Source organism: Schistocerca nitens, chromosome 5 (assembly GCF_023898315.1).
Source record: "Schistocerca nitens isolate TAMUIC-IGC-003100 chromosome 5, iqSchNite1.1, whole genome shotgun sequence".
Taxonomy (NCBI): Eukaryota; Metazoa; Arthropoda; class Insecta; order Orthoptera; family Acrididae; genus Schistocerca; species Schistocerca nitens.
The window spans coordinates 581,648,804-581,661,516 of record NC_064618.1 but is presented as its reverse complement, the minus strand read 5'-3'; the positions used below and the strand labels follow the sequence as shown (position 1 = coordinate 581,661,516).

At 38.0% G+C, this 12,713-nt stretch overlaps 1 protein-coding gene across 1 annotated transcript in view; it reads right to left on the bottom strand.

Annotated features, from left to right (window-relative positions):
* Window positions 1-12,713, bottom strand: part of LOC126260162 (DDB1- and CUL4-associated factor 5) — a 138,361-nt gene that overhangs the window by 46,147 nt on the left and 79,501 nt on the right. The window contains exon 7 of the mRNA XM_049957426.1: window positions 3,432-3,557. Coding sequence (XP_049813383.1) covers window positions 3,432-3,557 — 126 coding nt within the window. The remainder of the gene's footprint in view (window positions 1-3,431; window positions 3,558-12,713) is intronic.

Genomic DNA, 12,713 nt, shown 5'->3' with positions numbered 1-12,713 from the left:
TATCGCAGAGTGAAGACTAGTAAGCACACCTCGGATGTGATCGAACGTATATTTTTGTATTTTGGGCAAACAATGTAATTTTTGCTTTGTTAATGTGAAAATTTCAAAAGACTGTGCGATATACTAAAATGTGACAGAATAAATTCATGTAAAAACAAAAATTCTCCAATGACAATCTTCAAAATCATTTAGATCAATTCAACCATGAGGACCTAATATGTGAGAATTCCAGCTTCACGAATTGGACCCCTAGACAAGAAGAACTGGAGTCAATTCTACAAGAAAATATAAAAACTGATGCAAATATCTGGTGGTATTCACTCCATGAAGATGTTTATAGTCTCTTCAAGTGACACATTCTTGAATAGACCCCCCACCCCCGTAGTTTCGTAAAGAATTGTAAGTTGATCAAAACTTCCAGCTTCTGTATTGTAGCTGTCATATAATTTTAGAGAACGAAGTCATCTAATGCCCATAAGGATTCTATTCAAACTGACACTGGCCACATAAGGCTAAGCAGTTACTTCAGCTCTCAGTTTGCTCTAGCTTATATATGGTCCTGTGTGACCAAAAATTGTACAGACATTCGTGCCTTAATAAATGACCATATATTCTTAAGTTTTGGGAAAATCCTGGGAGTCAAATTTTGTTACAGTAGACTTGAAGCCTTCATTCATTGGCTTTGTGATAGTCAAGATAGTTTTGATTCCTATCAGCCTATCTGCAGTTTTTTTTAACAAAGCAAGTCCTGATTAATATCAGCCTAGGTGCAATTTTTAAACATCACATTAATAATAGGTAATTTTTTGTTAAAGAATCTTCCTAATTCTCTGTCTATTATGGGGAATGTACACTACAACATACCCAGTTGATATTAAATCAAACAATGGAAAATCCAGGATGGAATGTAACAATATTAGGAAGGAAAGTTGCTACTCACCATATAGCGGAGATGCCGAGTCGCGATAGGCACAACAAAAAGATTCACACAATTATAACTTTCGGCAAATGCAACTTACGCACACGTCTGCAGTATCAGGTAACTGTGGTTTCAGTGGTTTCAGCTATCTGAGACTGCAGATGTGTGCCCAAGTTGCATTTGTGTGAGTATTTGTGTATTTGTATTTGTTTGTGTGTGTGTGTGTGTGTGTGTGTGTGTGTGTGTGTGTGTGTGTGTGTGTGTGTGAATTGCTGACAACGGCCTCGATGGCCAAAAGCTATAATTGTGTGAATCTTTTTGTTGCGCCTATCGCAACTCAGCATCTCCGCTACCAGTTGAAATTAAGCCGTACTATCTTTACATATTTCTTACTTGAACTAAATGATACTCTCGCTTGCATGAAAAACAACAGGGTTGCCTGCTTGCCCAATTTACTGATTACATAGACTTTTTTTGATTCTGTAGCCCTTTGCATTTTGCCGGTCATTGTATTATCTTTTCAAGGGGTTTCCAGAGAATAGTTTTTGAATAGTTAATCAAGAAATTTTATCTACCATATTTAATTGGATACACTCCCACCCACCTCCCTGCCCCAGAAGTGAAACTGGTTAAAATCTCCAAGACTGCTGCTTCCCTTCAGAGTACAGCAATTGCCACTAATGCACCATTGACAGTTATGAGGATGGGTAACTCATAAGCTAGTCAGTTCTGGAGAGAATGCAGTGTTTCCTGAGATCTACATCTACATCTACATCTACATCCATACTCCGCAAGCCACCTGACAGTGTGAGGCGGAGGGTACCTTGAGTACCTCTATTGGTTCTCCCTTCTATTCCAGTCTCGTATTGTTCGTGGAAAGAAGGATTGTCGGTATGCCTCTGTGTGGGCTCTAATCTCTGAGTACTTGGGGCTCTCTGATTAACTCAAGAACATTCTCCATGATAATTCATATCCACTCTCAGCAACGCCAAATCTCCAGAGGTCAGCGAAGATTTCAAATGCGTATAAGTAACAGCCAAGTCATACCATATTTGGAAGTGGCATTTATAACAGAGTTGCATTATAACTGTAGTTTTGTTTCCATTTCATTTCTGTGTGACGTGTGTGATATTACGCATCTGTTGTTAAGTCAGATAAAAATTATACGCTACAGTCACCCATAAAGTAAGTTTAGCAAAGACCACATACAGAAAGCAAACATAGTTGCAAATGAAAATTTACTGGAGCAGAAACAGCAATTGATCAGTTAGTTACTTTCCAACATATTCAAAACTGGAATTCAGAGTTGTCATACCATGAGATTAAATATGTATTTCAGTTTCATAAATATTGACTGCCTCTGATTGGAGACAGTGGTCCATGAGAGCCCTTGGCAACTTTTTGTCAGTGGAAAAATGTTAACAAAGAAATTTCTTTAGATGGAAGCAAAAAGAAAAATGGGATAAATAAGTCAGGACTGGAGCATCGGTTACCAAATATCTCCCAGCACAACACCAACAGAAATAAGCTCTGTGCTGAGTCATGTGTGACTGAACACTGTCATGAATCAGCACAATACCTGCACCACGCATCTTGTGCACATCATTATGACTCATTTATGAGTGATCAGGATCCAAATTTGTGCAGTAAATGGCTATGGAGTTCTGTAACCATAGTGATGGTTCTCCGTAATGTGCTGCCTCACAGAGAAGAAGGAAGGAAGACTAGGGTTTAACATCCAATCGACAATGGCCAGTGGTTTAGCCATTAGAACACTAGACTGCAGTCCTGGATGTTCCAGGTTGAGTCCTGGACAGGGGATTTTTTTCTAGTTCAAGTCCCTCCACAATGGCCCTAGGTCCACCCACCCTGCTAACAAATGAATAACAGGGCTTTTTCCTGGAGGTAAAAGGCGCTGGAGCAATTGGCTCACCACTATCCCCTTTCTAGTGCCGTAGCAAAGAAAGGCTGCACTCTTCCTGCAGTCAGGCCAACAGCCCAGACACCAGCTTGCCCTGAGGTCATTCAATATGGGACACAAGCCTGAGTTGTTAGCATACTTACTGAGTACACATCAGGTCACAAATTTCATGGAACATGTGTGAAATGTTTCAAGAACAATAAAACTTAAGTACTGCCTCATTCCTGGAATTACAAACGCTTCACGCCAAACATTCAACACTCTGTTGCTCTGATAATATGATCCCACTAGTGTGTTCAAATGACTGTCAGCAATAAAACTACAGTGATTCCTAATCAATAAAAAAAATAAGTATTATCCCAAAAGATTTGCATGACTTTTACAGAAAGCTAATATGCCACGAATGAGGTATTACAGTTTAGACAATGCAGTGGCCTTCCATTCCTTCCCAATATGACATATCTGGAGCTTCCACTCACGTTGTGCTTAACTATTAGAAGAAGATTGAAGTGCAAGATTTAAAATGTGTAGCTGTGCATATCATTTTTATAAGAAAATTTCCCAGACACAATGACAGACTATTGTACTCACCTGCCCAGTCCTCAGAACCAAATTGATATACTCTTCATGAGTAAAAACTTTTCGTTGTTTGCCTCCTGCCTGACAGCCTTCAACAAGACTTCCTACAGAATCTGGCAAAGGATATGGGCTCCAGAACTGAAGCAAACAGAAAGAAAGCACAGTGTGTAATTGTAGCAGAACTGAATTTTATTTACTGAAATTTGTAACTGCCATAACACGGGTAAATTCATATAATATTCACTACCTTAACAAATATTTTTACAGTGTCCTCAAATATTTTGATGATAGATGATAAATACGAGGAACTAGTGTTGATAAACAATCGTATCAAATGTCCTATACAATAAAAATATACACTAAACACATTGCTGACATTCGTGAGTGAGAAATGATAAGTGATTACACATTTCATAAAAGAATTTCAAATGAGGTTAAAAGCCAGTTATCAATTTCATTTTTACCATTATTGTCACCATTGCTCATATAAATTTTAACATTTCGTAAGATACTTCTCCTAAAAAGTGTGAAAAAACTGAAACAATTAACTCCTGTTTTAATAATTTTTCATACAGTACAAGAAAATCTTAAGTAAATTAATACCATACTTTTGGGTCAATATATCATTGTGCTTCTACTGAAAAATAAATAAATAAATAAAATCTTTAACACTTTCAATGCCTGAAAGGCAAATCGTCATGGTGTTTTTACCAGTCAGCACTGGCAAAAGAAACTGAGCCTGGATCTCATGATTATAATAGAAAAACACAAATAAATCAACTTTGTTTAAGTAAGATATTGCCTGTATATACTCGCTTGACTGATGAATCACTGCTAACAAGATCTGCTCAATGTTTAACACAAACTGCTCATGAGGGTTTACACAGCATTATATGGAATAGGTGCAAAGAGAGTAAAAGCAGCTGCGTCTAAGAGTGTTTGTGAATGGGATCTTGGCTCTCAGAGTCATTTAAGAAATAATGACAAAATTAGGACTCAAATATGCATATTGCACAGCACAAACAACAGGAAAAAAGGTCAAAACAATATTGAGCAAGCTGAAGTGCAAAATTCTACAAAATACAAATAAGTTTGTCGAAAAACTGACTTTGCCAAACATCAAAGAGAAAGAGCTATACTTAAACATGATGATCTAAGGTATGGCAGGTGTCATTTTGATGTTTCTGGGTATTATTCACACCTATGCAGTGTGCATGTGATGTAATATATAAACTGAAAATAAAGAATAAAATTTTCATACGTATCTAGTCATCTTTTATTTATTTTTCCTACTTACTGGGATAAACATAATATAATGTCACAGTACTTCTATTTTACACTAAATTCTTGTCATATAGTCTTAGAAAACAGAATTTTTATCATTTATCTACACTTTTTGTATGTATGTAAGTGTTAAAAAGATCACTGTACTTATAATTTCTTCAGAAAAAAAATCAAAATAGCCTAAATGGAAAAGTGCTATTCATCTGTCAATTTTAAAAATCTTTGGCTAAAAACATTTTGGTGAATACATTCTGTGATAACCAACAACTCCACATATGGATTTGAAAAAAATATTTATTTTTTCAAAAACCTAAAATTCGGAAGTGATGAAAAAATTTTGTTTAGCAAATAGGATTTAGCCACTGAATTCAGCTTGCCAAGATATGTTATTAAACAAATTTTCAGCCTTTTGCATTTTTTTATGACTGGGTTGAAATTTCACTGGTACCTCCCCTTAACATTGATTTTGTGAGTGTGGTTTAGGTTCAGAAAATGAGTGTGTGGGGATATTAGTGCAACTGTGTCATAAGAAATAAAGATGTGTCTCAAGAAAAATTGTTTTATCTAACTGAATCAAGGCTACACTTGTTCTCTCCACTTAGTTTCTCAGTAAAGCTTTTACTTCTTGCATAGAAAATAAAAACAACAGTTTTTAGATTTGCATGTGTTCTCTTCTCTACAGTCTCTCATGAAATTCTAAGTTATTTTGATGCTTCACCTATAGGTAAACCACCAGACATATTTTGAAAAGTTTTCAGTGAAGAACATAGTCACTGGTCAGTTTAGGTTCGGTGCATTTTAGGCCACACATTCCTGCATACAAAATATAGCTAACATATCAAAATTGTTTTCAACACTGCAAGGAGAGCCATACCTCTTTTTGTTCTTGAAAAAAAATACACGAGATATTTTGGAGGTTGTCCACGACAAAGCTGGCCAAATGCAAAGCTGTTGCTGCCTGCAGTAGCCTGCTACATGGAGTGAAGAGCAGCCTCAATTTATTTTGTTCATACACTGCTGATACAAACTGAGGCTGGAAATGAAAAACTTACTGAAATGAAAAGACAGTGGGAGTCATCAGGTGATGATGCTGTCTGGTTTTTTCTTCAGTCTATGCTCCTTAATTTGAGACTTTGTGACACATGGGTGAAAGATCTAAAAGCGACATTCCTATTACTTCTGAATGAGCAGCTGAATAAAGACAAGAAGAACATGCTGGGATTTTCCTAATCATTATGGGCTGCTTCCATTTCTTCAAACACAGAGATCGTCACCCACTGCTACACCATCAATGGTGACTGATCTCCCTTCGAAACCAGCAACATTTCTGCTAAATACTCTTCAAGCTGAACTGTATACTACTTTACAAAATTGAAAAATGGTAGAAATACTATCCTAGCTTTATTAATTTGTAACCATAATTTATATATGTATCACACTGAATGAATTACCATACTAGGTAGTGTAAAAAAACTATTAATGGTGGCATGTTTAGTGTCACTGACAAACTTTCCCTAACTTACCTTACTGAAATGAGTAGTTTCATGGAAGGAGAAACAGTAAGCCACAATTTGTGACCTACTATGTCAGAGAAGCTGATACTAGTTGCTCCAAAATGTGGGAACCATCTAGCCCCATTCTGTAGAATCAGGGAAATTTGTGTGTGTTGTGAGAGCTCACAAGAAACTACCCAAGCCCAAGTATGTTTGATATTTATAGCATTGTACAGGTACACACAGTACTTCCTTTCCTCTTTCTGGTTTTTTTTTTATCTTTAAATAATGGTAAGTCACAATAATGTCTTCTTCGGTTACTACATTTCCACTTTCAAAAGAATCAAAGACAGAAGTCATGGTGGAATTGTGAGACACACCAAAATATAGCAGTTTCTTTTGTACATAATAGGCTGGCAAACTAATAGTTTTACAAGAAATCAGAGAATTACAAATTTGTATCCACTGCAGCCATATTTGAGGAGAAAATCATATGCTAACAGGGGCAGCGGCCACATAATACAAAAGCCTGAATTTACATCGCTTTCAATGCCTATGAGCATGTGTTCCCATGGCCCCTTCTTAAGTATTTATTATTCTTTGGCAAGTGAATTAAAGTAACATGTATCATTATTTTGAATGAAATTTGTTTTGTTGTGAGAAAGTTATCACAGTATGTGCCTACAAGCTTTGAGGGTGCACATTTGATCCTCAGAGCATATTGCATGTTTTTAATTAACTTCTCTTTTGTTTTCTCCTCACTAAATATATTAACCTTTTTTTGAGAACAGTTGCTACAGCCCTCCCCCTCTCCCTCTCTCCCTCTCCCTCTCTCTCTCTCTCTCTCTCTCTCTCTCTCTCTCTCTCTCTCTCCCCCCCCCCTCCTCCCCCCCTCTCTCTCTCCACTCCCCACCCCCACCCCCTGCCAATCCTCATTTTCTCTACTTACAATATTTTGTTTTTGCAAATCACTGCTTTGTCCTTAACCAATTATCACCCCCAGGAAACCCCATCATACACATGATATTAACTGAATGGAGAAGTGCCTTTGTAAACATAAAGCAATTTGCCTTTCATCATGTATTGGGTGGCAAATTGTGCATGCAGGAAAATGGCTTCATTCGGTGTACTTGGCAGAGAGGATTTCTCTGCTTAACCTACTTCTGATGATGAACATAAAACATAGTGTACATTGATAAAATTATTTAATTGCATAGATAAAATATCTACTCACCAAGTAGCAGCAGAACACACACACGAAAGACTACTGTAATTGGTAAGCTTTCGGAGCTAGTGGCTCCTTCTTCAGGCAAAAGGGTTGAAGGGAAAGAAATAAGGGTTGAAGGGAAAGGAATAAGAGTGAAGGAAAAGGACTGGAGAGGTCTAGGAAAAGGGGTAGATTTCGGGAAAGTCACCCACAACTGTGGTTTAAGGGAGACTTATAGTATGGGATGAGAAGGAAAGACTGAGTGTTGGGGACTGCAATGGATGAGATTTGGAAACCTGAGAGCTTAAAGGAGGAAGACAGAGTAATATGCAAGACAGAGATTACTACCAAAACATCTCCACGAGTTAATAAGAGTGAGAAGCTAAGTGCATTGTATGTAATAGAGGTGGGAGGGGGCAATGAAAAACAGACTAGAAAGTCAATGAAAGATGTAGAAAACTAAATTGGAGTGAAGCAAAGAGTAGTTACAGAGAAGAAAAGCTGAGGTGGAAGAAATTAACGTAAATTAAGGCCATGTGGGTGGTGAGAACCAAGGACATGTTGTAGTGCTAGTTCCCACCTGGGAAGTTCTGAGAAACTGGTGTCTGGGGGAACAATCCAGATAACACACTTGGTGAAACAGGTGCCGAGGTCATGAATGTCATGTTGTAGAGCATGCTCTGCAATTTTGCACACCACACTTAGAATTGCTTTCCGTTGCATCTGCAATATTCTTGTCATACCCTATCCTTCTTCTGCACCCAACTGCCTACCCTATGGCTCCTAACCTTGTGACCACTGCTGCTGCAAGACTTGCCCTATGCACCCTCCTACCACCACCTATAATAGCCCTGTAACTGGCAAAACATATACTATCAAAGGGAGAGCCACCTGCGAAACAACACATCATATACCAGTGATTATGTTAACACTGTTCAGCCTTCTAGATCAGCATGACTAACACCAAATTATCAGTTAGGATGAATGGGCATACACAGAGGGTATATACTGGCAACTTGTAGTCTTGCATATTTCCCTGTCTTCCACCTTTAAGCTCTCAGGTTTTCAAATCTCATCCGATGCAGTCCCCAACAATCGGTCTTTCCTTCTCATCAAGTATGGTAAGTCTCCCCTGACCCATGGTTCTGGATGACCTTCCGGAAATCTACCTCTTTTCCTAGACCTCTCCAGTCCTTTTACTTCACCTGTCTTCCTTCCCATTCAACCCTCCTGCCTGAAGACGGAGCCACTGGCGAAAAAAGCTTCCCCCCAAAAGTCTTATGTGTGTGTTCTGCCGCTGCTTGTTGAGTAGATATTTTTTTCTATCCAATTAAATAATAGTGTACATTGTACATTGAGGATAAAACATATCTCAATGTTTGCAGTCTTGTAGGCCAATTGTTTCTCCCCCCCCCCCCCCCCCCCAATACAAAATAAAATTAATTTTATTGAAAATACCAATACCTACATTTACTGATCAACTTTATTTGCTTCCCAAGGATTAAAAACCATTGCAAGAGATGCCATTCAAAGACACATATGCAAGTAAGTTATTGGTGACGTAAACAAACGCTACAATGGATCAAAGTCACCAATCTAGGAAACTATTATGTAGTGCGACTGTAATGTGCAAATAAAATTTCCTTATTTTCAAGTGTTTTAACGATTACACATTGTCTGAAACAGATCTTGAATCACAAATTTTTTTTTTTATATATCAGGAGCATTGTGATAAAAAACGTTTTTACAGGAATAACTTTTGGGTGGCACCTGCCTAATGTGTCACTGCTGTCACAATTGTTGGGTCACACGATTTGTTCTCTCTATTTGGCATGTAGACTCAACTGTTTGTTGAGGGAAGATAATTGTGTTACACTTGAAAAATATATGACACATATAACTGAGAAGAGCTATATTTATTTATGAAAACTGCTACTGTGCTAAAGATTTATCTTCCAGCAGAGACTGGAAGAAGTACACAAGACAAGGTGAGCAGTACACTTAAAGAGACTAAGCGATATGAGGTGAATATTACATTCTGGTGTCCTGGTGGCAGGTTCAGGAAGATTTCTCTTGGAAGAGAATTAAATTGATGAAATAATGATAAAAATGCTCATAAATGAATTTAATTTTGAAGAATTGTGAATTTTGAGCAAAGCTATATCGAAAAGTAGTGCGTTTGTTATTGACAACTGAGTAACCAACAGATCATCTAGAAGAGGTGCTCAGCTAAATATACACACTAAAAATTGGCTATTAGAAGGGAATATATTGCCCAGAAACAGCAGTTATAGTCACCGAAAAAATATACATTGTAAAAGAATATTAATTCCATGAGTCAGGTGATTGGTGGCCAACTAGCATTAAGGATGACGACTGTTTTCAACTGGCACCCAGCAACTACCCAGCATCTAGTGGTACCAACAGCAGTTGCACAACTGTCTATGTCCACGTGGCCTCAACAAGTTGCAATGATGAAAGTCACTCAACATCACAATGCAGAGTTCTTATCAACAAGGTTTGGTAAGCTGTGTTTAGAAAATATACTAATTTTTTATTTTTTTATTTTTTTTTCATTTTTTGTTTGGTGGCATTGTGTATCCAGTGAAGTTGTAGTTAATTTGTTTTCTTTTTGGTAGAAGTAGAATGTTTCAAAAGTCAAGGTGCTAAATGAAATAAAAAGCTAGATACCAGTAGTGCTGACAAAGCTGAATTAAAGTCAACACGTAAGTTCCAGCCAAAGGTAGAATACTACGTATGTTGAGACTTACTCCAATGTTATATTAAAGGAGAAATGTACTCAAGTTGTTGCAGAGCATAATGAAGGAAGAAACTATTGAAAATTAAAGAAAGTGTTAGAGTTTCTATGCTTAAAATAATGAGATAAAAGAATCACAGTACACAATCTGTAAGGAATTCTTAGAATACTATGTACTCAAAATGTATCTCCATCTATATGACTACTGAGAAAAAGTAGTTATGTTATTATAGAAGGTTACAGCAGCCAGTAACCGTCATGTTATCAAAAAAGTGGCCTATTTTAAAAGAATTGTGTCTGATAATTGGGTTCTGAAAAGAACACCACTAAAACTACGCTGCAGTTGCTTGGAGATGAAAATGTTATGGAGATAAAATGATGGTAAACATAGTGTACAGACAAAATAAAATAAGTATATGACTAGGTGTTGAATGTAAATGTAAAGGAGACCACTCAGCAATAGCAGATGCCTGGAGTTGTTGACAGCAACACCAAAAAAGAGTTAAAACTTTGCTAGCTTTTGGATGAAATACTTCAACGAGCTAGATCATAGATGCAAGGGCCCCACACACATTTTCCCTCTACCTCTTACCTTGTTGGGATCACAGTTTGGCGAACTGGAGTGAAGGGGTTGTGCCAGGTGAGGTGTGTGGGGGAACAAAGTGACAGGAAGGAGGAGGGGTCAATGATGGGTATCTGGTGACTCAGTGGGGGGCAGTACATGTGCACATTAAACATACAGGAGGGAGAGGCAGCAGATGCATGAGCTATGAATGTGACAAGGGCACCAGAGCCACTGTCATTCTCCCAGGACATTCCTTACTGTGCGAATGTAGACATAACTTACATTAAGAACGTGTTGTGTGTATATACAGAAGCACTATCCTTAACAACAAATGAAATATCCAGAATGAGATTTTCACTCTGCAGTGGAGTGTGCGCTAATATGAAACTTCCTGGCAGATTAAAACTGTGTGTGCCAGACCGAGACTCGAACTCGGTCCCGAGTTCGAGTCTCGGTCCGGCACACAGTTATAATCTGCCAGGAAGTTTCAAATGAAATATCACAGCCACTATACACCAGCATCACAAAAAATAGCAAGATAACTGGACTAAGGACGTGCCAAAAATCTTATTACAATAGTCTTAAAATGAAAATGTATAAGGTAGCAATAGATAAGAGATTTTTATAATGGTACTGACTGCACTTGTGAAAGTAATTACTTGTTCACAGCACTGGACGTGCGACTGACGTATGATAAACGGATCTAAGAAGGGGAATACGTGGTGTTTCAGATCGCCCGGAAGGAGAGATGTGTAACCTCACATTCACCTTTCCTAGCTAACAAACCACCGAACGATAAAATAATATAACAACTTATTATACAGAAAAACATAACTACTGTGTGATTTTATTATTTATTTTTCATGTGGTGAGTCACATCAAAGGATGATGTAAGTCTTCAAGGTGAACCAGTGATCGCGATAACTTCGTAAAAGGAAGAGCCTGTACTCACGCCATGTAACTCTCAGGTTTGAGTAGCATATCAGTACTGGAAAAAATGTCCCCAGCCATACAATGCTGGGACCAATCATGAGAAAAAAGAGGCTTGTATTATAATACAGGGTTTTTACAAATGAATATCAGGGTTTTAACACTTTATAATATTTATTACATTAAACTCACAGTTATAAATGATATATCAAATGTAAGAGGAAGTCAAACAGTTTTATCAAGAACCTTATAAATGTTCAATGTGAGCACCATTTGTCACACGGCACAAAAATGGTTCAAATGGGTCTGAGCACTATGGGACTCAACTGCTGAGGTCATAAGTCCCCTAGAACTTAGAACAACTTAAACCTAACTAACCTAAGGACAACACACACATCCATGCCCGAGGCAGGATTCGAACCTGCGACCATAGCGGTCGCGCGGTTCCAGACTGTAGTGCCAGAACCGCTCGGCCACCAGCAGCCAGCTCACACGGCACACATCAAGTCTATAGTGGAGTTATTCCCAAACATTGATAAGTGTGTCTTCAGTGATTGTAGGAACAGCTGCTTCAATCGGGTTTCTTGATTCAGGGAGGTCTGCTGGTAGCGGAGGCACATACACCCGATCCTCGATGAATCCCCAAAAGAAAAAATTGCATGGTGTTAGGTCGGGTGAACGTGGAGGCCATGCAAGGCAACCCCTGTCATTGGGCCCCTTGTGGCTTATCCAGCGCTTGGCTATAGGCTTGATGTATGCCGTGTGACAAATGGTGCTCACATTGAATACTTATAAGGTTCTTGAAAAAACTGAGTTGCTCTGTCATCTGACACATCATTTATAACTGTAAGTTTAATGTAATTAATATTATAAAGTGTTCAAACCCCGATATTCATTTATAAACACCCTGTATTATTTGAAATCGCCAAGTTGAGATTCACATACAGATTAACAGTTACTATTTCATTTGTGGTGTACTCACAGAATAAATTGTTTGTCATGAGAAGATAATTGTATTACACTCTAAGAATATGTGGCATGTATATCTGAGAAGAGT